Here is a 26,620-nt window from a genome sequence, read left to right on the forward strand (position 1 = left end):
TCAGATTTGATGGAGAAATCAAAAGCTTTACAGACAAGCAAAAGCTAAGAGAATTCAGCACCACCAAACCAGCTCTACAGCAAATGATAAAGGAACTTCTCTAAGTGGGAAACACAAGAGAAGAAAAAAACCTACAAAAACAAACCCAAAACAATTAAGAAAATGGGAATAGGAACATACATATGGAAAATTACCTTAAATGTAAATGGATTAAATTCTCCAACCAAAAGACACAGACTCGCTGAATGGATACAAAAACAAGACCCATATATATGCTGTCTACAAGAAGCCCACTTCAGACCTAAGGACACACAGAGACTGAAGGTATGGGGATGGAAAAAGATATTCCATGCAAATGGAAATCAAAAGAAAGCTAGAGTAGAAATACTCATATCAGATAAAATAGACTTTAAAATAAAGAATTGTACAAGAGACAAGAAAGGACACTACATAATGATCAAGAGATCAATCCAAGAAGAAGATATAAAAATTATAAATATATATGCACCCAACATAGGAGAACCTCAATACATAAGGCAACTGCTAACAGCTCTAAAAGAGGAAATCAACAAAACACAAGAAGAGTGGGGGACTTTAACACCTAACTTACACCAATGGACAGATCATCCAGACAATTAATAAGGAAACACAAGCTTTAAATGACACAATAGACCAGATGGATTTAATTGATATTTATAGGACATTCCATCCAAAAATAGCAGGTTACCTTTTCTTCTCAAGTGCACACAGAACATTCTCCAGGATAGATCACATCTTGTGTCACAAGTCAAGCCTCAATAAATTGAAGAAAATTGAAATCATATCAAGCATCTTTTCTGACAACAATGCTATGAGATTAGAAATCAATTACAGGGAAAAAAAACGTAAAAAACTCAAACACATGGAGGCTAAAGAATACGTTACTAAAGAGCCAAGAAATCACTGAAGAAATCAAAGAGGAAATCAAAAAATACCTAGAGGCAAATGACAATGAAAACACAGCAATCCAAAACCTATGGGATGCAGCAAAAGCAGTTCTAAGAGGGAAGCTTACAGCTAGACAAGCCTGCCTCAAGAAACAAGAAAAATCTCAAATAAACAATCTAACATTACACCTAAAGGATCTAGAGAAAGATGAACAAACAGAATCCAAAGTTAGCAGAAGGAAAGAAATCATAAAGATCAGAGCAGAAACAAATGAAATAGAAACAAAGAAAACAACAGCAAAGATCAATAAAACTAAAAGCTGGTTCTTTAAGAAGATAAACAAAATTGATAAACCATTATTAGGCAGACTCATCAAGAAAAAGAGGGAGAGGACAAAAATCAATAAAATTAGAAATGAAAAAGAGAAGTTACAACAGACACGACAGATATACAAAGCATCCTAAGAGACTACTACAAGCAACTCTATGCCAATAAAATGGACAACCTGGAAGAAACTGACAAATTCTTAGAAAGGTATAACTTTCCAAGACTGAACCAGGAAGAAATAGAAAATATGAACAGATCAATCACAAGTAATGAAACTGAAACTGTGATTAAAAATCTTCCAACAAATAAAAGTCTAGGACCAGATGGCTTCACAGGTGAATTATATTAAACATTCAGAGAAGAGCTAACACCCATCTTTCTCAAACCCTTCCAAAAAATTGCAGAAGAAGGAAAACTCCCAAACTCATTCTATGAGGCCACCATCACCCTGATACCGAAACCAGACAAAGATACTATAAAAAAAGATAATTACAGACCAATGTCACTGATGAATATAGATGCAAAAATCCTCAAAAAAATACTAGCAAACAGACTCCAACAACACATTAAATGGATCATACACCATGATCAAGTGAGATTTATCCCAGAGATGCAAGAATTCTTCAATATATTCAAATCAATCAGTGTGATACACCATATGAACAAATTAAAGAATAAAAACCATATGATCATCTCAAGAGATGCAGAAAAAGCTTTTGACAAAGTTCAACACCGATTTATGATAAAAACGCTCCAGAAAGTGGGCATAGAGGGAAACTACTTCAACATAATAAAGGCCATATATGACAAACCCACAGCAAACATCATTCTCAATGGTGAAAAACTGAAAGCATTTCATCTAAGATCAGGAACAAGGCAAGAATGTCCAGTCTCACTGCTGTTATTCAACACAGTTTTGGAAGTCCTAGCCACAGCAATCAGAGAAGAAAAAGAAATAAAAAGAATACAAATTGGAAAAGAAGAATTAAATCTGTCAGTATTTGCAGATGACATGATACTATACATAGAGGATCCTAAAGATACCACCAGAAAACTACTAGAGCTAATCAATGAATTTGGTAAGGTTGCAGGATACAAAATTAATGCACAGAAATCTCTTGCAATCCTATACACTAATGATGAAAACTCTGAAAGGGAAATTAAGGAAACATTCCCATTTACCATTGCAACAGAAAGAATAAAATACCTAGGAATAAACCTACCTAGGGAGACAAAAGACCTGTATGCAGAAAACTATAAGACACTGATGAAAGAAATTAAAGATGATACAAACAGATGGAGAGATATACCATGTTCTTGCGTTAGAAGAATCAATATCGTGAAAATGACTATACTACCCAAAGCAATCTACAGATTCAATACAATCCCTATCAAATTACCAGTGGAATTTTTTACAGAACTAGAACAAAAAATCTTAAAATTTGTATGGAGACACAAAAGACCCCAAATAGCCAAAGCAGCCTTTAGGGAAAAAAATGGAGTTGGAGGAATCAGACTCCCTGACTTCAGACTATACTACAAAGCTATAGTAATCAAGACAGTATGGTACTGGCACAAAAACAGAAATATAGATCAATGGAACAGGATAGAAAATCCAGAGATAAACCCACGCACCTATGGTCAACTAATCTATTACAAAAGAGGCAAGGATATACAATGGAGAAAAGACAGTCTCTTCAATAAGTGGTGCTGGGAAAACTGGACAGCTACATGTGAAAGAATGAAATTAGAACACTCCCTAACACAATACACAAAAATAAACTGAAAATGGACTAGAGACCTAGATGTAAAACTGGGCACTGTAAAACTCTTAGCAGAAAACATAAGAAGAATGTTCTTTGACATAAATCACAGCAAGATATTTTTTGATCCACCTCCTAGAGTAATGGAAGTAAAAACAAAAATAAACAAATGGGACCTAATAAAACTTCAAAGATTTTGCACAGTAAAGGAAACCATAAACAAGACCAAAAGACAACCCTCAGAATGGGAGAAAATATTTGCAAACGAATCAATGGACAAAGGATTAATACCCAAAATATATAAACAGCACATGCAGCTCAATATTAAAAAAAACAAACAACCCAATCCAAAAATGGGCAGAAGAGCTAAATAGACATTTATCCAAAGAAGACATTCAGATGGCCAAGAAGCACATGAAAAGCTGCTCAACATCACTAATTATCAGAGAAATGCAAATCAAAATTACAATGAGGTATCACCTCACACCAGTTAGAATGGGCATCATCAGAAAATCTACAAACAACAAATGCTGGAGAGGGTGTGGAGAAAAGGGAACCCTCTTGCACTGTTGGTGGGAATGTAAATTGATACAGCCACTATGGAGAACAGTATGGAGATTCCTTAAAAAACTAAAAATAGAATTACCACATGACCCAGCACCCAAAGAAAACCATAGTTCAAAAAGACACATGCACCCCAATGTTCATTGTAGCACTATTTACAATAACCAGGTCATGGAAGCAACCTAGATGCTCATTGACAGATGAATGGATAAAGAAGATGTGATACATATATACAATGGAATATTACTCTGCCTTAAAAAGGAACAAAATTGGGTCATTTGTAGAGACGTGGATGCATCTAGAGACTGTCATACAGAGTGAAGTAAATCAGAAAGAGAAAAATAAATATCTTATATTAACACATATATGTGGAATGTAGAATTGTGTGAAATTCTTTGGATGGGATATGTCATTTTACTAAGGGTCATAATTACTGTAATTCATAATGAACTTATTGCCTTTTCTTACATGTATTGCATCTAGTTCATAATTATTTCTACTTATATCTATAGCAGTGAGAGAAACACCTTGCTGTCTTTACTTACAGAAATTAAAATTCCAGGAGAGAGAGATATTACTCTTCAGGAAATTTCTGATCTGAAAGTAGACCTGACATTACCAAAATAATTCTGATTATATTGCTGTAATATCTGTAGTGTTAAATTTTGTGTAAGAATTGGGGCTTTTTGTGTTCCAATTCTGAGGATTCACAGTATTGATGACTACTATAAAGGTCTCAGTTATTATAGTTGAATATACCATCTTTCCTTCCTTTACTTTTGGACCTTTCTATTAAATAGGTGATTGTCCTTCTCGTATTATCCTCTATGTCTCTCAAACTCTCTTTCATATTACCTCTCCCCCTTGCCTTCTGGGACTTTGATTAGCTCTTTTGGTTCCCAGATTTTTTTTTTTGGCTACACTGTGCAGCACATGGGATCTTAGTTGCCCAACCAGGGATCGAACCCCTGCCCCCTGCAGTGGAAGTGCAGAGTCTTAACCACTGGACTGCCAGGGAAGTCCCTCAACAATATATTTTTTATTTTTGAAAAACTGAGAACAAATTACAGAACTATTTATGAAAGGAAAGTGAAGTGCTGTCTCTATTAAATGAAGGTTTAATTTAATAGAGAGGAGGAGATAAGCTGGGAGGAGATAAGCTGAACAGAGTCTCTAGGTCATGGTCTGGCTTTTTAAAGAGTTATACTGAGTTATTCTTTTTAAAGAATATTACTGGGATATTTAGTAGGCAACATCAAAAATGAACCCTAGGGAATACAGAAGTGTATCAGTTTGCTAGGGCTGCTGTAGCACAGTACCAAAAATTGGATGGCTTAGACAAAGTATAGGAAATATCTAGTTAGGGGCATAAGCTATGACTGTCCTCTGTCCAGTTTCTGCTATACTGCACTCCTGCTTACATCTTTGAGGAAATATTTAGCAAGTTTCCAGGGAAAACATAGCTTTACTTTGAAGTATTAGAATTTTCTGTGTATGATAGTCTTTCCAGTTTTATAAATATTTTGAAGAGAAAGTAATTATTTTTGGTCTATATTTGTTTCTTGGTTTTTTGAAAATATAAGTGACTTAGGTTTAATGACTAATTTCAGCTTAAAGCCTTTTATTAATGTAACAGTTGTGAAGAAATTAACCTTTTTGCCCAATTAAAGTCCTAATACAAAAAAAAAAAAATGATGTAACTAGTTAAAAACCTAGGAAGTACTTCCCTGGTGGTGCAGTGCTTGAGAATTCACCTGCCAATGCAGGGGACATGGGTTCGAGCCCTGGTCTGGGAAGATTCCACATGCCGTGGAGCAACTAAGCCCATGCACCACAACTACTAAGCCTGCACTCTAGAGCCCACGAGCCACAACTACTGAGCCCTCATGCCACAACTACTGAAGCCTGTGTGCCTAGAGCCCATGCTCCACAACAAGAGAAGCCACCACAATAAGAAGCCCGTGCACCACAACGAAGAGTAGCCCCCACATGATGCAACTAGAGAAAAGCCCGTGCGCAGCAACGAAGACCCAATGCAGCCAAAAATAAATAAATAAATAAATAAAAACCTAGGGAATATGTCAATGAAAAATGTGCAAGATTTTTAGTGTTACAAGAAATTAAAGAAGACCTAGCTAAAAGGAGAATTATACCATATTGATGACCTGGAAGTCTCTAGATTAACTTTCCCAAATAGATCTATTAATTTAGTAACATCCTAATCTATGTCCCAGCAGACATTTTTTTTTTTTTTGGAGGGGGAGAGAGGATTATACTGAAAAGATGATTCTAAACTTTAAATGGAAATGCACAAGACCTAGAGTACCCAAGATAGTCACAGTAAAGAAGAACAAAGTTGGAGGATGTACACTACCAGGTTTCAAGACTATATAAATCTACAGTAATTAAGACAGCATTTTAGGGCTTCCCTGGTGGCGCAGTGGTTGAGAGTCTGCCTGCCAATGCAGCGGACGTGGGTTCGTGCCCCAGTCCGGGAAGATCCCACATGCCATGGAGCGGCTGGGCCCGTGAGCCATGGCCACTGAGCCTGCCCGTCTGGAGCCTGTGCTCCGCAACGGGAGAGGCCCCAACAGTGAGAGGCCCGCATACCAAAAAAAAAAAAAAAAAGACAGCATTTTATTGCCAGCAAATTTGATTTAGCAGCACATTAAAAGAATCATTCACCATGATCACATGTGATTTATACCTGGTATGCAAGGATGGTTCAACACACATGAACCAATTAATGTGAAACATCACATTAATAGAATGAAAGAAAAAATTATATAGTAATTTTAATAGATTCAGAAAAAACATCTGACAAAATTCTACATTTGTTAATGATAAAAAACTCTTAACAAGTATAGAAGGAATGTACCTCATAGATAACATTATACTTAATGGTGAAAAGTTGAAAGCTTTTCCTCTAAGATGAGAAACAAGAAAATGGTGCCCATTCTCACCACTCCTATTCAACATAGTACTGGAAGTCCTTTCCAGAGCCCTCTGGCAAGAAAAAGAAATAAAAACCATCAGAATTGGAAAAGAAGAAGTAAAACTGTCTCTATTTGCAGTTTATATAGGCATACCATGTTTCATTGCACTTCACTTTATTGCACTTTACAAATATTGTTTTTTTTGTTTTGTTTTGTTGTAGAAATTGAAGATCTGTGGCAATAGGCCATATTGAGTAGTCTATTGGCACCATTTTTCCAAAAGCATTTGCTCACTTTGTGTCTCTGTGTCACATTTTGGTAATTCTTGCAATATTTTAAGCCTTCTACCAGCAAAAATATTTCAACTTGCTAAATAATCAGATGATGGTAGGCATTTTTTAACCATAAAGTATTCTTAATTAAAGTATGCACATTTTTTTAGATGTAATGCTATTGTACACTTAAAAGACTACAGTATAGTGTAAACATAACTTTTATATGCACTGGGAAACCAAAAAATTTATGTGACTCACTTTATTGCGCTATTCATTTTATTACAGTATTCTGGAACTGAACCTGCAAAATCTCCAAGGTATACCTGTTTGGAAAATCCTAAAGACTTCACCCAAAAGTTGTTAGATCAAATCAATTAATTCAGTAAAATTACAGGATAACAAAACTAACATACAAAAATCAGTAGCCTTTTTAGACACTAGTAACAGATTATCTGAAAAAGAAATAAAGAAAACAAACAATCCCATGTACAATAGCATCAAAAAAAAAAAAGAAAAAACTTTGGAATAAACTTAACCAAGGAGGTGAAAGATCTCTACTCTGAAAACTATAAGACATTGATGAAAGATATCAAAAATGTCACAAATAAATGAAAAGGTATCCTGTGTTCATGAAGGGGGAGAATTAATATTGTTAAAATTTCAATACTACCGAAAACATCTATATCTTCAATGCAATCCCTATCAAGATTCCAATGGCATTTTTTACAGAAATTGAAAAAAAGAATCCTAAAATTTATATGGAAACAAAAAAGACCCCAAGTAGCCAAAGCAGTCCTTTGAAAGAAAAACAAAGCAAGGAGTATCACATTTCCTGATTTCAAGTATATGAATGTATAGTGATCAAAACAGTATGATACTGGCATAAAAACAGACAAATAGATTAATGCAACAGAACTGAGAGTCCAGAAATAAAGGTGGAAGGGAAAATTGCTTTTAATCAGAAAGTCAGAAATCTGGGGAGAAGGCAGACTTGTATCCCCCAAAAACCAACTCCAAAGATTCTTCTTGGCCATGAAAGTTTTAAAGGGAAAAGGGGAAGTAATCTCAGTTAATCATTGGGATAGGGGGTCAGAGTTCTTGCCATCCCCTACTGCCTGCAGGCTTGTCCACTTTTGTGATCTTTCTTTAGTTTCTGTCTTGTTCACACAGTTTGTTCTGGAGATCACTGAAGGGGAAGCTAGGGAAGAGATCTGGTCATCTGTTATTTATTCTTCATTTCTACTTCTTTGATCTATGGGAAGAACCAACAGATTAGGCAAGGTAGTGTGTGACCAAAAGATTTGAAAACTGTGCTTGGGTCAGAGACGAGCAGAGCATGGAGTGGACTGTTTAAGTTTAGTTAAAATATAGCTTTGCTAAAGTGACAAGAAAAGGGGTTTCCTGCTGAGGACGGTTTCCTGCAAAGAGCTGTTTACATCCCTGTGGGTTCTTTTCCCTACCCTTTTAAATTCATCCATCTCAGTTCATACAGAATAATGTAATCAAAATATAAATTTGTCCACCTGCACTCCTGCTGGAAGTAACTCAACAACTTGTCATCATTTTCACCATTATTTTCTTAGTATGGATTTCCTCTCCTCCCCTTCTAGCATCATAAACTACCAACCTGCTTCTGTTTTATGATCTAATGATAACAATTTTGTTGCTTCATTTCTCTGCTTCATGCTGCTTTATGCTTTGATATTTATGTTTTTACTGTTTACCTGAATCTCCCTTCCTCAATTTTTTTAATCTGGTTAATTTACTCCTAGGCTTTAATATGTATCACATGTGGTACATGTATCACATGTACCACATGTGGTACTTCATGACAACTTCCCTGAACCATTCAGATAAGTGAGATGCCTCTCTATGTGCATATATCTACCTTAGTACTTGCCTTATGTTGACCATTCTTCATTAGACCATAAGCTCCCTGAACACAGGATATTTTTTATCATGGTTCCTCCCGTGCTTAGCACAGGGCCAGTCACATAATAGACACTCTGTAACTGCAGCGTGTGTCATTTTCTGATGTGGCATTTCAAAGTCTCATATGTTATTGTTGTACTCTGGGGGAATTCATCAATTCTGGTTATCATGAACATGAGTATATATGCATATTAATGTAATTAATGAATAATATAATTGTTTTGTTCTTCTTTTCAAAATGTGTAGGTTCTTAATAATCACAATCTATAATAAGTCAAAAGCATATAAAGCTACATAAGAGTTCCCTGTAACTTTACAGGTTGGATTAAAAAATATCCAAGTATTATTCAGTTTTTTTTTTTTTTTTTTTTTCTGCAGATTGCTGCCAATTCCTGGGGAAAGTCCTGGGGAGAGAATGGCTATTTCAGGATTCTTCGAGGAGTAAATGAGTCTGACATTGAAAAGTTGATTATCGCAGCTTGGGGCCAACTGACAAGTTCAGATGAACCATAACAAAGCACTAAATTTCCATAAGGCCAGGCATTCAAGTCACCCTTTAAGTTGAAATTAAGCAACGTGACGTTCTCTGTGACAGTGGAATCTCTGCCTCTTGGCCTTGTTAGTATAACGTGCTTGTTTTCTTGTTTCACCCTGGGCTCTAAGCTCCTGCTTCCTTTATATTACCGAGTATGTAAAAACACTAACAGAGCATGGAGAGTGGCTTCAAATACCTTTCAGTTCCCTGGCAGTCTTTATTTCCCTCTCCTGACAATGTTCTTTTTGACTTTTATCATTTAACAGTGTGATGGCACTTGTTCTAAACATTCACAGCATTTGTTTGTAGATGTGAGCTGGTTTCTCTCTCTTTGACCAATGAGAACTGACAAAAAGCACCGAAAACACCAATTTACCATTGTTACGATTTTTTTCAACCCAATAATGCCTTCTTAATTCAGACCTTGCTTATGTTTTGCCAGAAAGAGATGGAAATAGATTGTTTCCCTCAATAAGCTCACATTTTGCTTCTTTTCATTTGTCTAAGCTGAACTCGCAATCTGAACTCAAAAGGTGACTCACTCTCACAGGAAAGAGCTACTCTTTACCCTACTGTGTAATGGCTTGTGAGGTGGGGAAGATGATAGGTAATGAAAAGACTTAGGGGCTGATGCTGGATGCAAGTACCGTCCTGATATACACACATACTCCTGTTTTTGGAAGCCAGTGCCCTTTGTGTAAAGTCTATTAAAATGAGCTGCAAAACTGTATCTGGAAAGATCACACATTTACCTCCTCCAAACAGCAACCTGATGCCATGACTCAGAAAGAATAAACACACTTTTATCACAACCATTTCACAGTTCACTGCTTGAGTTGCTGAAAAGTAAGCTAAATTGGCACTAATTTGCAACTAATTTTAATTTTAGGTCTCTATAGTCAGAGAAACAAAAATACTATCATCATCCTGGTTGGGAAAGGATACAATCTTTTAATAATTCACTGGCATCTTAAATGGCAAACTAATAAATGAAGAAGCAAAGCTGATCTGTTAGTGAGCATGGTGGATTATAACGACACTGGTGAAATATCCATAGTCTTTGTTTCTGGGCCCTCTATTATCTGGATTTCCAGGGTAGGGCTTTTTTTAATGGGGTTGTGCCCAAAGGTACCCTGGTTAGATAAGCCAGATGTGCTGAAATTGTGAGAAAATAGAGCACAGAAAGGTAAAGTGTTTCCTTAATGATTGTTTTCTCCAGTAATCACTGCAGCTTTATCAGAAGAAGTATCTATTCACTTACTTCTCCCCTAGAAACTATACATGAGTCTAATTCACCTTGCTGTGGTTGGCTGATGTGTCCCCAGAGGATTGAGACATAATTTGGGTTTGTCTGTTTGGATTCCCTGAGACAAGGTTTTGAGTGTAAATACTAGTTGGTTTTGGCGGTGAAAGGAACACTGAGAAGGGAGTAGGGCAGTGATTCAGGGCAGCAAAGGCAGACAATGAAAGGCACATTACCAAGCAAAGCATCAGGCAACTAGTTCTTATGTACTAGGGACTCTCCATATCATCCCTCAGATAAATGCCACCAAAGAAGGAAGCTTATTGGTTGAGGGCTGCTCCTGGGGCCATGAATTTCCTGGCTGTCCTTACCTGGCACAAGGGTGTAAGAAACAGGTTCCAGTGTCAAGAAAAAATCCATAGACAAAGAAAAGCAGGTTCCAGTAGCTGGATGTGAGGTTGATGGCCACTGAAATGGCACAGGTGAGGCGATGTGGGGAGGGCACCAGCAGTGTCTTTGCTACAGGTATTAAGACACTTTTTTCTTTTCTTTTTTTTTTTTTTGCGATATGCTGGCCTCTTACCACTGTGGCCTCCCCCGTTGCGGAGCACAGGCTCCAGACACGCAGGCCCAGCAGCCATGGATTATGGGCCCAGGTGCTCCGTGGCATGTGGGATCTTCCCAGACTGGGGCACGAACCCGCGTCCCCTGCATTGGTAGGCAGACTCTCAACCACTGCGCCACCAGGGAAGCCCTACACTTTTAAAACATTCTTCAGATGCTGAAGACTGAAGAAGTAATAAATGCTAATGCATAAAAATGCCAGATGGCTAACATTGCTTTTAAAAATACTTAATGGGATTAAGTTGATTCAGTATGTAAATGGACGAAAATTGTTGGAATGAATTTTCACACTGTGGCTTGTGGGTCTAGGTTGTAGGCCCAGATTCTGCTGTTTTAAAATTTCCTACTTTTGCAGCCACTATGGAAAACAGTATGGAGGTTACTTAAAAACTAAAAACAGAGCTATCATATGATCCAGCAATCATATCCTAGGCATAGATCTGGAGAAAACTCTTAATTTGAAAAGATAAATGCATCCCAATGTTCATAGCGGCAGTATTCACAATAGCCAAGACATGGAAGCAACCTAAATGTCCACTGACAGATGAATGGATAAAGAAGATCCAGTGTGTGTATACACACACACACACACACGCACACACACACACACACACACTGGAATATTACTCAGCCCGAATAAAAGAAATAATGCCATTTTCAGCAACATGGATAGACCTAGAGATTATCATACTAAGTGAAGTAAATCAGACAGAGAAAGACAAATATCATATGTTATCACTCATATGTGGAGTCTGAAAAATGATACAAATAAACTTATTTAAAAAACAGAAACAGACTCACAGACATAGGAAACAAACTTATGGTTATCAAAGGGCAAAGGAGAGGAGGGATAAATTGGGAGTTTGGGCTTAACTGATACACACTACCATATATAAAATAGATAAACAACAAGGACTACTGTATAGTACAGGACCTACTATAGAGCATATGTATTCATTATCTTCTAATAAGATATAATAATCAGATTTTTCTCATTTTTACAACTTTAAAGAGCATGTTTGGTTCTATTTCTTATCTAAAGGCCCTGAGTTGACCTTCAAAAAATAGTAATTGGCGTCTTCCTTTGCCCACACTGGGGACTGAGTGGCTATTTGTAGAATGGATTTGACAGATGACTAGACAGTGTCCCCCTACACTGTGGCTTCTCTTGGCCTGCAGGTGTGCTCTACTCACCTTGGCCTGAACTGAGCAATGGGAAGGATGACACATTTGGTCCATATGTCTTTAGCATTCCAGTCTTCGCTTGCATATCTGAAGTCTTATTATTTTGTGTTTAGAGCACAGGAGGGAAGCACTGTCCTTGTGATCACGTAATTTAGCCAAGACAATATGTCTCAGATTGAGTGATACTGTGAGCACACAGACCTGGTTTTCTTCCTGTTCAATCCAAAGTATTTGCCATTTATGTGCTCTTCATGGGTTCTAATTGAAACTGGTTACTGTTGTCTAGTTTTTCCTGGAAAACTGGGGAAATAGTCCCAATGTAGCACATTGAACAATGCTTCTTTCTTCAGGTGTCATTAGGAAACATACATAAGAAAGAAGTAGGAAAGATCTTGAAGACAGGGCTCAGGCCCTTTCTTGCTTCACCATGTTTGAGTCCCATCTCATTGTATCCTAAACAATAAAAAGCCTTCTCCAGGTTTTTAAAATGCATGTTCAAAAATTCTCTTTAAACCCATAAAATGGAATTGTTTGTTAGTTGATATTCAACCAGAAAAAATGGGAACGTCTCTAAGTATTTGCAACAGGAGGAGTATAGTGAAAAGACTTGGTTACACAGGTGATGGAGGGGCAGAGAAAGCAATAAAGGATGCTGAGTCAGTCCAGGGATGAGCAAAAGTAGGAAGCTGCCATAAGCCCTAGACTGACAAGACAGAGTGAAGAAGTGGGTTACTGGGATCTGGGGACCGCCATTTTCCTGGTGGTAGCTGGGAGCATGACTGGACTGTCTGGTGGAAGCTGGAGTTATGAAAAGACATGTTGTGGCCAAATTTGCCACCTGAAGCAGAGAGGAAGGGAAAGAAACACTGAGGCTTCTCCCTTGCTCAAGCTTTCCGAACTCTCATCAGTGCCCCTCATTGGCTGATCCTGCAGAAAGACAACTGATACAGGAGGTGATGAAATTAGGCTGTCAAGGTCAGCTTCCACCCTTTACCAGATACAGAGGAGAATAGGATGAGGGCCAGGAATAAATAATAGGATGAACAGAAAATACATTTTTGGTTCATTCCATATAGATATTGGAAATTAAGATTGAATAAAGGAATAATTTCTCAATGATCAATTAGCTCATGCTCTCAATACCTTGTTTAATTATATCTTATGTACTATAATGCTTGCTATTATATGTCCTTTTTATTGGTTAAACTCTTTTGACTTATAGGGAATGTATTATAATCTATGTAGGGAAAGATTTTTTTCCCACTTCTTCACAGTAATTTATAGGGACTTTGTATGTTGTTTCACCATGATTGCTTATCAAAAGGATTATGATCTAGGACATTTATTTTTCTTTGGGTGGAGGTTGATTCCATATTCAAAAGGAAAAAAAGGAAAAAGAGAGTGGGTATCATCTCATAAACTACATTTTATGAAATGTTTCAAGATAGAGAAGCATCACTCCATCAGGTGCCATTGTATCAGAAAGGAAAGTCCTAAAGGACACACAGACATTCCCTCCCCAGAGTGGCCAATGAAGGAGGGAGAATCAGTCCAGCGCTGTCAGGAATGGGGTGGTTGAATGAAGGGAGGAAAACCTTCTCCACCTTCAGCTGTGAACACTATTGTACATCATTTTGTAAGATATCCAAAGGAAATGTTTAAAAAGTCATTGATGTGTAAACGCAATAAAGTGGGATTTCTCCTGAGAACTGGCAGAAAGAGCCTCATTAGTTAGAAGTAGAGTGGCTGGAAATAACTTTTCCCTCCATCATCTGTTCCCTGGTCCCCTGTCTGTAACATCCACCCCCTATAAAATGAGCTAAGTCTGTTTCTTCTGAGATTATAAGGAGAAAAAGTGTCAGTTATACAGAATTTAAGATATATCTTGTGTTACATCCACTATTTTAAAGACTCCCAGGTCACAGTTAGGCCACTGGGAAGTCCTAGAGTAATAGTAACACCTGGCAAAGCCCAGGCTGGCTCAGTCCTCACTCACCTGGCCACGTACTCATTGTGGGGATAAACATGTACAGTTGTACACAATGTACAGCTGTATACAATGTACAGTTGTATATAATGGTTCATTTTATACAACATACACAACATTGTATACAACTGTACATGTTGTATACAGTGGTTCCATGTGTGTCCACAGATCCTTTTCTCCTAAAAATCCTCATTAAATAGCACATTATCCATTCAATATTTATTACAGTTGTCCCTCAATATCCATGGGGGATTTGTTCCAGGGGCCCCCACAGATAATCAAATCCACAGATACTCAGATCCCTTTTATGTATAAAATAGCATAGTTCAATGATGAGAGTTGGCGCTCCTTACCCACGGGTTTCACATCTGCAGATTCAACTATATGTATTATCTCACAAATGACTGTTTTATGAAATAGTAAGTATAGTCATTTTGTTTTTTATATATACATATATTAAATATTATATAATTATATAAATTATATGAGATAAATATATATATAAAACACAAAGTGACTCAAGAAGAAATAAATAGTAAGACAGAGGAAGCATTAACCATGAAATAAATAGGTTTGGTAAATTTTGCTACATGAAATTTAGAACATTGCTCACCAAAAGACACAATTGACACAATAAGGAAAATGAACAGGTGAGGTACATGAGGAGAAAATATATGCAGCATATGTAAGCAATAAAAATATATATATATTTGCCCATTTCATATGTTTTCATATTATTAGAAGATACTGGTTTTTATTATTCATATTTTTACTAACATTCTTTTAATTTTTCTGGATCTGCATTTATTTCTCACTTTTCCTTCCTAATATTATTTATCCTTTAATATATGCATTCTCTCTTTTTCTTTCTTGAAAAAATTTATCAGAGATTTTTCTATTTCCTTTTCCTTTTCAAAGAAACAGATTTGGGTTTTTTGGTACTCTCTTCTGCGACTTTATTTTCTATAGAGTTAATGATCTCATCTTTGTTATCTTCTTTTTAATTTCTTTGTATTTATTCTGGAATTCTTTTCTAACTTCTTAAAGTAAACCCTTAACTCATTAATTTTGAGGTTTTCTGGTGTTCTAATTTAAGTATTTCTGTACTGTGCTCTCTAAATGATGCCTCTCAGTATAATCACAATTCCCTTTAGCTCTTTATAATTGTAATTACTTAAATGCTAAAAAAAAAAAAAAAAAACCCACACACTTTCTAATTAGTTAAACCTGGAGAAAAGTTGCATCAATTGTATGAGCAGTTATATTTTACTTCTCATGTACTCTCTTAGATCATCTCTATTCAGTATATTTACAAATACAATGTATAAATAATTTAATAGCATAATATATCAACTATGTGATTTGGTAACTCGTGGCACTGATGTACTTTGCATTGTAAGAAACATGTTTTAGTGTTTAGGTCTCTAATATACGTTTGACACTGGAAAATTCACAACAGGCTAGTTCACAGATGTATTTACTTATGAAAGCCATGTTTCCAGGGAGAGCCACTCTCTGTGCCCAGGCCATTAAGTGTTAGTTTTTTCATTTCAAGTGATAACATTCTCTTTTTAAAAACTGCTAGCCATAGATCTCTCCTTTCTTAGCCCACAAAATAAAGTAGCAGAAAAGTCAAGCAAGCTGTAAATGACTTTGGTATTTAAAAATCTGTTTCTGATTTTGTAGTATGTTGTATTTCTCTTTACAGTATTTACTGTTTGGCATGTTAAATTCACAGGTATGTTCCCAGTAAAGAGATATTTGTGCAAAGGAAGAAAGTTTTATTCTTACCGTTGCAGTTACTATTGATAATTGCCATTTGCAATCTCTTTAGCATTTAACCAACTCTGTCTAATTTATGCTTTTGATTCATGAATTAATACGGCATGAGATATCTTTCCTTGGAAATAAATATTAATTTAAAACGGAAACGTTTAGAGAAGAGCTAACACCTATCCTTCTCGAACTCTTCCAAAATATAGCAGAGGGAGGAACACTACCAAATTCCTTCTACGAGGCCACCATCACCTTGATACCAAAACCAGACAAGGATGTCACAAAGAAAGAAAACTACAGGCCAATATCACTGATGAACATAGATGCAAAAATCCTCAACAAAATACTAGCAAACAGAATCCAACAGCACATTAAAAGGATCATACACCATGATCAAGTGGGGTTTATTCCAGGAATGCAAGGATTCTTCAATATATGCAAATCCATCAATGTGATAAACCATATTAACAAATTGAAGGAGAAAAACCATATGGTCATCTCAATAGATGCAGAGAAAGCTTTCGACAAAATTCAACACCCATTTATGATAAAAAACCTGCAGAAAGTAGGCATAGAGGGAACTTTCCTCAACATAATAAAGGCCATATATGACAAGCCCACAGCAAACCTCATCCTCAATGGTGAAAAACTGAAAGCATTTCCACTAAGATCAGGAACAAGACAAGGTTGCCCACTCTCACCACTCTTATTCAACATAGTTTTGGAAGTTTTAGCTATAGCAATCAGAGAAGAAAAGGAAATAAAAGGAATCCAAATCGGAAAAGAAGAAGTAAAGCTGTCACTGTTTGCAGATGACATGATACTATACATAGAGAATCCTAAAGATGCTACCAGAAAACTACTAGAGCTAATCAATGAATTTGGTAAAGTAGCAGGATACAAAATTAATGCACAGAAATCTCTGGCATTCCTATATACTAATGATGAAAAATCTGAAAGTGAAATCAAGAAAACACTCCCATTTACCACTGCAACACAAAGAATAAAATATCTAGGAATAAACCTACCTAAGGAGACGAAAGACCTGTATGCAGAAAATTATAAGACACTGATGAAAGAAATTAAAGGTGATACAAATAGATGGAGATATATACCATGTTCTTGGATGGGAAGAATCAACATTGTGAAAATGACTCTACTACTCAAAGCAATCTACAGATTCAATGCAATCCCTATCAAACTACCACTGGCATTTTTCACAGAACTAGAACAAAAAATTTCGCAATTTGTATGGAAACACAAAAGACCCCAAATAGCCAAAGCAATCTTGAGAACGAAAAATGGAGCTGGAGGAATCAGGCTCCCTGACTTCAGACTATACTACAAAGCTACAGTAATCAAGACAGTATGGTACTGGCACAAAAACAGAAAGATAGATCAATGGAACAGGATAGAAAGCCCAGAGATAAACCCATGCACATATGGACAACTTATCTTTGATAAAGGTGGCAGGAATGTACAGTGGAGAAAGGACAGCCTCTTCAATAAATGGTGCTGGGAAAACTGGACAGGTACATGTAAAAGTATGAGATCAGATCACTCCCTAACACCATACACAAAAACAAGCTCAAAATGGATTAAAGACCTAAATGTAAGGCCAGAAACTATCAAACTCTTAGAGGAAAACATAGGCAGAACACTCTATGACATAAATCACAGCAAGATCCTTTCTGACCCACCTCCTAGAGTAATGGACATAAAAACAAAAATAAACAAATGGGACCTAATGAAACTTCAAAGCTTTTGCACAGCAAAGGAAACCATAATCAAGACCAAAAGACAACCCTCAGAATGGGAGAAAATATTTGCAAATGAAGCAACTGACAAAGGATTAATCTCCAAAATTTACAAGCAGCTCATGCAGCTCAATAACAAAAAACCAAACAACCCAATCCAAAAATGGGCAGAAGACCTAAATAGACATTTCTCCAAAGAAGATATACAGAATGCCAACAAACACATGAAAGAATGCTCAACATCATTAATCATTAGAGAAATGCAAATCAAAACTACAATGAGATATCATCTCACACCAGTCAGAATGGCCATCATCAAAAAAATCTAGAAACAATAAATGCTGGAGAGGGTGTGGAGAAAAGGGAACACTCTTGCACTGCTGGTGGGAATGTGAATTGGTTCAGCCACTATGGAGAACAGTATGGAGGTTCCTTAAAAAACTACAAATAGAATTACCATATGACCCAGCAATCCCACTACTGGGCATATACCCTGAGAAAACCAAAATTCAAAAAGAGTCATGTACCAAAATGTTCATTGCAGCTCTATTTACAATAGCCCGGAGATGGAAACAACCTAAGTGCCCATCATCGGATGAATGGATAAAGAAGATGTGGCACATATATACAATGGAATATTATTCAGCCTTAAAAAGAAATGAAATTGAGCTATTTGTAATGAGATGGATAGACCTAGAGTCTGTCATACGGAGTGAAGTAAGTCAGAAAGAAAAAGACAAGTACCGTACGCTAACACATATATATGGAATTTAAGGGAAAAAAAATGTCATGAAGAACCTAGGGGTAAGACAGGAATAAAGACGCAGACCTACTGGAGAACGGACTTGAGGATATGGGGAGGGGGAAGGGTGAGCTTTGACAGGGCGAGAGAGAGTCATGGACATATACACACTAACAAACGTAGTAAGGTAGATAGCTAGGGGGAAGCAGCTGCAAGGCAAAGGGATATTAGCTCGGTGCTTTGTGACAGCCTGAAGGGGTGGGATAGGGAGAGTGGGAGGGAGGGAGACGCAAGAGGGAAGACATATGGGAACATATGTATATGTATAACTGATTCACTTTGTTATAAAGCAGAAACTAACACACCATTGTAAAGTAATTATACCCCAATAAAGATGTTTAAAAATAAATAAATAAATAAATAAATAAAACGGAAGTAACTCCACTGTAGAGAAAGCCTCCTTTTGATCATTTGCCAGAATATTTTCCATATGCATATGATATGCATATGAACAGTGCTTAAAAGGATTATAGAATAATTAAGATGATGATATAGTTGAAGTAATAAAAATAACATTTTTTTTCTATTTTAATACAGTTTTGAAAGACACCTGTGAATTACACTTGATTCTTGAACAATGTAGTGGTTAGGGACTCTGAACTTCTGCAAAGTAAAAAATCCGTGTATAACTTTACAGTCAGCTTTCCACATCCACATCCACGGATGCAACCAACCATGGATCATGTAGTAATTATTGAAGAAAATCCCTGTATAAGTGGACCCATGCAGTTCAAACCCATGTTGTTCAAGGGGTAACTGTACAGTAAAAGTAAGACTCAATCTTCCTTATGAATATTAAATTATCAGGTAAAGCAGCTTTAAGACCTCTGAGAAGTTACTAAATATCTATTACTCTTTGGGGATCATGTTCAACTAAGTTAACACATTAATCAAACCATCATTCATTGAGCCTTTGCTATGTATTGAGTGATAATGACAAGTGCTGTATATAGTCTCCACTTAATTTAGTAGGTGGTACATGCAGTTCCAGAAGATATAATTTTAAAAGGGCACAGGGACTTTTTTTTTCTCCTTATCTTTTTTATTTTTATTTATTTATTTATTTATTTTAACATCTTTATTGGGGTATAATTGCTTTACAATGGTGTGTTAGTTTCTGCTTTATAACAAAGTGAATCAGTTATACATATACATATGTTCCCATACGTCTTCCCTCTTGCATCTCCCTCCCTCCCACTCTCCCTATCCCACCCCTCCAGGCTGTCACAAAGCACCGAGCTAATATCCCTGTGCCATGCGGCTGCTTCCCACTAGCTATCTACCTTACTCCGTTTGTTAGTGTGTATATGTCCATGACTCTCTCTCGCCCTGTCAAAGCTCACTCTTCCCCTCCCCATATCCTCAAGTCCGTTCTCCAGTAGGTCTGCGTCTTTATTCCTGTCTTACCCCTAGGTTCTTCATGACATTTTTTTTTCTTAAATTCCATATATATGTGTTAGCATACGGTACTTGTCTTTTTCTTTCTGACTTACTTCACTCTGTATGACAGACTCTAGGTCTAACCATCTCATTACAAATAGCTCAATTTCGTTTCTTTTTAAGGCTGAGTAATATTCCATTGTATATATGTGCCACATCTTCTTTATCCATTCATCCGATGATGGGCACTTAGGTTGTTTCCATCTCCGGGCTATTGTAAATAGAGCTGCAATGAACATTTTGGTACATGACTCTTTTTGAATTTTGGTTTTCTCAGGGTATATGCCCAGTAGTGGGATTGCTGGGTCATATGGTAATTCTATTTGTAGTTTTTTAAGGAACCTCCATACTGTTCTCCATAGTGGCTGAACCAATTCACATTCCCACCAGCAGTGCAAGAGTGTTCCCTTTTCTCCACACCCTCTCCAGCATTTATTGTTTCTAGATTTTTTGATGATGGCCATTCTGACTGGTGTGAGATGATATCTCATTGTAGTTTTGATTGGGCACAGGGCCTTTTAATGACAGAATACCTTTCTCCTCATCTTAAGGTGGTGTCAGGTGCAGTGAAGGCACAGTGGAGGGAATACAGATGGTCCAAACAATTCTTTGAAGCTTTTTTCCCACTCCTGACACCCAATGCTGCAGGTTGCTAAGGGTGGGCATCTTGCCCTCAGAGTAGTTCTGTGTAGGGCCATTGTCCATATTTTCTGACCCAACCATTAGGATGCCACATCAGATATTTACAAGTGTGCTTAGGGAGATAATGAGATCTTCTATTTGACATCATGACTGCTCTGGAAAATCTATGACCCAAGGATGCTGTGTGTGTGTAAAGGCTTCTAGAAAGACAGAATAGACTCTCCTCTAGTTTTCAAATTATCCTCCAAGGACTGCCTGAGGCAGCAGGAGAAAGGAGGGGATTCCCAATTTCCAGATAGAATCTGAAGGTAAACACACATTGTCTCATTTTAGGAGATGGAAATGGAAATCTGCATCTTCCAGGATTCTCTGGGCTTCTTGCAGTGGGAGAGTTTCAACATTCATTTGTTACCTATGGTTTTAATAATCTGATGTTGTCTATGGTGAGAATACAGACATGTGCAAACGTGTGCACACATGCAGACACAGACACATGTGGTCTTTTTGGAACTTTGGAGATAGGAGTCTCTTTCATGTCCAAGCTTGTTATTTAAATAGAAATTTGTCAAGGGTCTGCTCTATATTAGACTGTGCCAGGTACTGCTGATATTTGGGACAAGAAGTCAGACTTAGGCTCTCCTTTCAGAAATGTGTATTTTTAGTCTGAAGTGAAAAAATAGACATCCAATGTATAATTACAATAAATTATGAGGGATATTTTGACAGAAAATTCCATGTGACTAGAAACTGTAACAGGAGGAATTGGTCTAGTTCAGAGTATTGGCAGCAGAAGGGCTTTTCAGGAGGAATGTTTAGGTTGGTTACTGAAGGAAAAGTAGGAGTAGACTAGAGAAAGTCTGGCCTGGATGGCAGGTGATAATGTTCTAGGGAGGTCCGGAGGCAGGAGCAATCTCAGAGAAGTCAAGGAGAGGTTCTTTTGCAAATGAGTGAGAGGGATTGGCAAGGAGGATGTTAGGAAGGTGGGTGACAAGCAGATTGTAAAGGACTGTAGGAATGTTGTTAGGGATCTTTGCCTTTATCTCCAAAACAAAGGGAGGGGGAGGCTATTAAAAGATTAGAAAAGTCACTCTGGCTGCTGGCTGGAGATTGGATTTGAGGAAGGCAAGACCAGAGACAAGACTACTGCTCAGCTGTTGATTATGAAGCTTGGGACCAGAGATGGTGGTGATTTAGACCAGGAAGTGGAGAAGGGTAATGCCCAGTTTTTGCAAAATGTTTGGATTATAAAAGTATCAGGACTTGATTTAAGACCCATTGTGATGAGCTAGAGAGAGGGGATTCAAGAAGTACTCCAAAGGTTTGGGTTATTAAACAAAGTTAAAGCTCAGGGATTTTCAGGGTGAATTTCCAAGATACCTTTAAGTTGTCCTTGAAATACTGCTTTGAAAGAGAAAATTAACGTGCTGGATGTAACTTTTTTCTGTCCCAGCCCATTTAGTACCTAATTCAACAGATCCTTTTGAGTGCCTCCTCTATTGCTGAGTACTGAGAACAGTTACAGAAATATAGGGATAAAAAATGGACATAATTTTGCAGTTCAAACAGGCTGGAATGAGGGAGAGTAAAGGAGGTAAGGGAAAGGGGATCCATCTGAATAGCCTGAGCATGAAAGCCTTTTATGGGGAAGTTATGGGAAACATATTAAAAAATCAGCCAGGTGAATAAAGGAGGGAAGAGAATTTTAGGATAAGAAAATAATCTGTGCAAAAGGGAGTCATGAATATTCTTGATGTGAGAAAATAGCTGAAAGAAAAATAAACCGGGCAGAGTATAGTGGGGTGGGGTGTGATGTGATGAGGGGTAGACCAAGGTAATTTTGGAGAAGCAGCAAATCCATGTGGACTAAGATGGCCATGGTACAGAACTTAGGTTTTTTAATCTCAGTGCAGTGGGAAGGCATTGAGCAACCATTTTCACTTTAACTGCTGTATGGAAAATGGGTTGAAGAAAAATCAAGATGAAGAAAGAGAACCAGTAAGCAAGCTATTGCAGTAGAACAGATGAGAGGTAGTGGATGCTCAGATCAGGGCAGTAACTGAGGACTGGAAGATAACGAGAAGTAGGAAGAAAAAGACTTGCGCATGTGATTAAAGAAGACTTTTATCATTCTTTTAAATTGAAGTATAGTTGTTTTACAATGTTGTGTTAATTACTGCTGTACAGCAAAGTGATTCAGTTATACACACACACGTGTGTGCACACGTGCACACTCACACATATATTCTCTTTTTTATATTCTTTTCCATGGTGGTTTATCATAGGATGTTGAATATAGTTCTCTGCGCTATACAGTAGGACCTTGTTGTTTATCTGTTCTATGTATAAAAGCTTACATCTGCAAACCCCAACCTCCCACTCCATCCCTCCCCCAACCTCCTCTCCCTTGGCAACCACCGGTCTGTTCTTTATGTCCATGATTCTGTTTCTGTTTCATAGATAGGTTCATTTGTGTTGTATTTTAGATTCCACATATAAGTGATATCATATGATATTTGTCTTTCTCTTTCTGACCTACTTAGTATGATAATCTCTAGTTGCTTCCATGTTGCTGTAAATGGCATTATTTCATTCTTTTTTATGGCTGAGAATTATATATATGTATTGTACATATATACAATATATTCCATTGTATATATGTACCACGTCTTCGTTATCCATTCATCTGTCAATGGACTTTTAGGTTGTTTCCATGTCTTGGCTATTGTGAATAGTGCTGCTATGAACATAGGGGTGCATGTATCTTTTAGAATTATAGTTTTGTCTGGATATATGCCCAGGAGTGGGATTGCTGGATCATATGGTAATTCTATTTTTAGTTTTCTGAGGAACTTCCATGCTGTTTTCCACAGTGGTTGCACCAACTTACATTTAGGGAAGACTTTTAGATCTTTCCCTGAGAAGCTGGGTTGATGGTCATGTCATTCACTGAGATGTGGAAGAATCAGAAAAAGCAGTTTTGAGATAAAACCAAGAGTTCACGCTTGGACATACTAAATTGATATGACTCCAAATCTCCCACAGTCCTAAAGTGACGTAGAGAGAGCAAAAGTCTCCTAGGTACCAGACAGGGACAAAGAAATAGCAAGAGTGGCCTCTAAGTTTGGATGAATTGGACAAAATGAAATGGACTGGAGATTGACAGTGAGATGGACATCTCAGTGGTTGGAGGGATGGTCCTGCCCAAGACCAGACAGGAGAATGAGCATCACATCAGCACGTGCCAGTATAGACAGACACTGATGATGAGGTCCAAATACCCTTCTTCCCTCCTCTCACCACACAATGCTCCAAGGAAGGCTAAATAGGTCCTGGGAATTAGCTACCTCCCAGAAAGCAATCAGGGAAGAGATAAATCCTCAGTTAACTAATTTTGAAATAGAAATGACTATGTATACCAAGAATTGATTAATATGACATTATTTGCCCATAATATTGGATGGGCAATTAAAATAGAAGTTAAGCAATATTACAAAAATACTAAAACAGTTCTATATGTATATATGCATGTGTATGTATATGTGTGTGTATACATACAGAATGTGTGTGCGTCGGTGTGTATAATGTATACTCTCTTCATAGTTAATTAGAACTTTTTTGAGAGAGAAAGTTTTGTATCCTCAGTTGCGCTTTAATGTAATTGTTGTTCCAAACAGATGTTTGGTATATGCTTGCTGATGAATAGACAACATTTCAGAGTGCAGACAATTAAAAAAAGAACATGCAAAATTTTGTTGAATATCCCAGTGGCCACGTTTAGTATCTGCAATGTCCATAGAATGAGATAATTCTGATTAATCAAAATCCCAAGAAAACAAGAAACCAATAAAAATTGGGTTTTAATAAGTTGAGTTTCATATGATGCAAATACACAGAAAATTTTTACTAAAATTTAGATGGTTCTTTCCTTGGCTACATATACAAATGTTCTCTATTGAATGAAACTCTATGTATCTTCTTGAAATCTGGGCAAGAATAAAAAGTGTAAAACTGACCTCTTCTGCTATTTTTGGTCCAATAAATGCTAAGTCAACTCTAAAAATTTGATTTGAAAAGGAAAAGAATACAAAAAAAAACAAGCTTCTGAAACTCAATGTTTCTTCATTCATATAAAAACAAGTAAAATAGTAGAACAGTGTGAGTTCTGCCTTTTGACTTTGTAATGCTCTTTATGAAACCTAATTTAGAGTTGGGAAAAATTATATCATCACCAGAACTAGTTTTGTACTTAAAGCATTAATGAGAAATGAAGGACTTTTCAGTGATGTATAAAGAAAAGATCCTTAGAAATGGGGGTGAAATAAAAGATGAAAAGACTTTGACTTTGTCTCTGTGGGGGAATTGAGAGATCATGCAAGGAAGGCATTACTTATTGTGTTAATTACCTAGTAGGATCATCAAAATTCTTCTCCAGGATATTCCCAGCACCACTCTCTTCTGTTCTTCCACTTTTATTTTTGAAAATGTATTTAAACTTCTGAATAGGTTTTGTGGTTTGAGCCACTCAGGAATTAGTAAAGCAGATAGTGCAAACATACAAAATAATTGTGGGTATTTTACAAATATATGAAATATTATGCTGCCCCTATATTATTATAATTTGAACTCTGTTGATGAACTATTTTAAAACCCAACTGAGAATGATGAGCAGAGAAATTAAATATCATTTTTAATGGTAATTCAAATAATTATGTGTAGCTATTTCTTAAGGAAGCAATCACCAATGCACTGATCCTCTGTACTAATATATTCTAATGTATAACACATGAAAATGGGAAAACTGTTTTAAAAACTTTGGTACAAAATATTTACATCTTCCTCCTGCAGAATTAAACATGGCCACAGTACTGTACATTTGCGGGGGGTGGGGGCTGTTCTTAAATGAAACTTAGATCATTAAATAATGCCATCAAAATAAATTTTCCTTTATTGTTGGAAACTGACCACATGAAATTTTTGTTTTCAAAAAATAGAAGGCCATCTCAAATTAGAATCAGATGGATAGAACATTTATTGATTCATATAACTGGGGAAAAATAGAGATGGAACCAGTCAACGGGTCAACTGGATCCAGAGCCTAAATGGTGAGCTCACCATTCTTTATCTCATATCTTCATTGTTCTCTTCTTCTCTACCTCTTGGGCTTTGACCTTATCACATACCATTTTAAAAATGAGCAAACTTTATCTGCATAGCAAGGGAAGCAGTCACTGGTGGTTTTAGGCTGATATCATCTTAACTAAGTGACTCCAGAGAAGTGGTTCTCATAGTTGTTGATGTTGGACCAGCAGCATCAGCAACACCTAGGAACTTGTTAGAAATGCAAATGCCATGGTCACATCCCAGGCCTACTGACTCAGAAACTCTGGACCTGGGCTTTCCATCCTCAATCTGTGCCTTAACATACTGTCCAGTTAATACTGAAGTATGCTAAATTTTGAGAGAAGCATTGCCCTGAAGGAAAGAAAGACTGTTTCTTTCAGTGTACATGAGTCTCAGGGAGGGACTCATTGACTTAGTATCAATTATATCTCAAACTCTTAGATGCATGACTAGAGTCAATGATGTAGAAAACTGTAGTGAGCTTGACTGAAGTATATGTTTGCACCCTTGGCCAGGGAAGTGAGATTCTGTGTATGAAAGCCCTTCCAGAATCACACAGGAGAAGCACAGGAAGAGAATATCTCCCCAAACAGGAGAGTGCTGTTACCTAATAAAGAGGGAAAGGATGCAAAGGTGAAGGAAACACAGAAGATTGGTATCTTGTAATAACCTATAATGAAAAAGAATATATATATATATATATATATATATATATACATATCTGAATCACTTTGCTGGACACCAGAACATTGTAAATCAACTATATTTCAATAAAAAAAATTAG

The 26,620-nt window shown here is 36.9% G+C and overlaps 1 protein-coding gene across 1 annotated transcript in view; it reads left to right on the forward strand.

The window, feature by feature from the left end:
* TINAG (tubulointerstitial nephritis antigen) overlaps nucleotides 1-9,737 on the forward strand; it is a 94,368-nt gene extending 84,631 nt beyond the window's left edge. The window contains exon 11 of the mRNA XM_029243051.1: nucleotides 9,103-9,737. Coding sequence (XP_029098884.1) covers nucleotides 9,103-9,237 — 135 coding nt within the window. The 3' untranslated portion in view covers nucleotides 9,238-9,737. The remainder of the gene's footprint in view (nucleotides 1-9,102) is intronic.
* The last annotated feature ends 16,883 nt before the right edge of the window (nucleotides 9,738-26,620 follow it).

The sequence above is a fragment of the Monodon monoceros genome, unplaced genomic scaffold (genome assembly GCF_005190385.1).
Source record: "Monodon monoceros isolate NGI ecotype Baffin Bay Population unplaced genomic scaffold, NGI_Narwhal_1 Super_Scaffold_3, whole genome shotgun sequence".
Lineage (NCBI taxonomy): Eukaryota > Metazoa > Chordata > Mammalia > Artiodactyla > Monodontidae > Monodon > Monodon monoceros.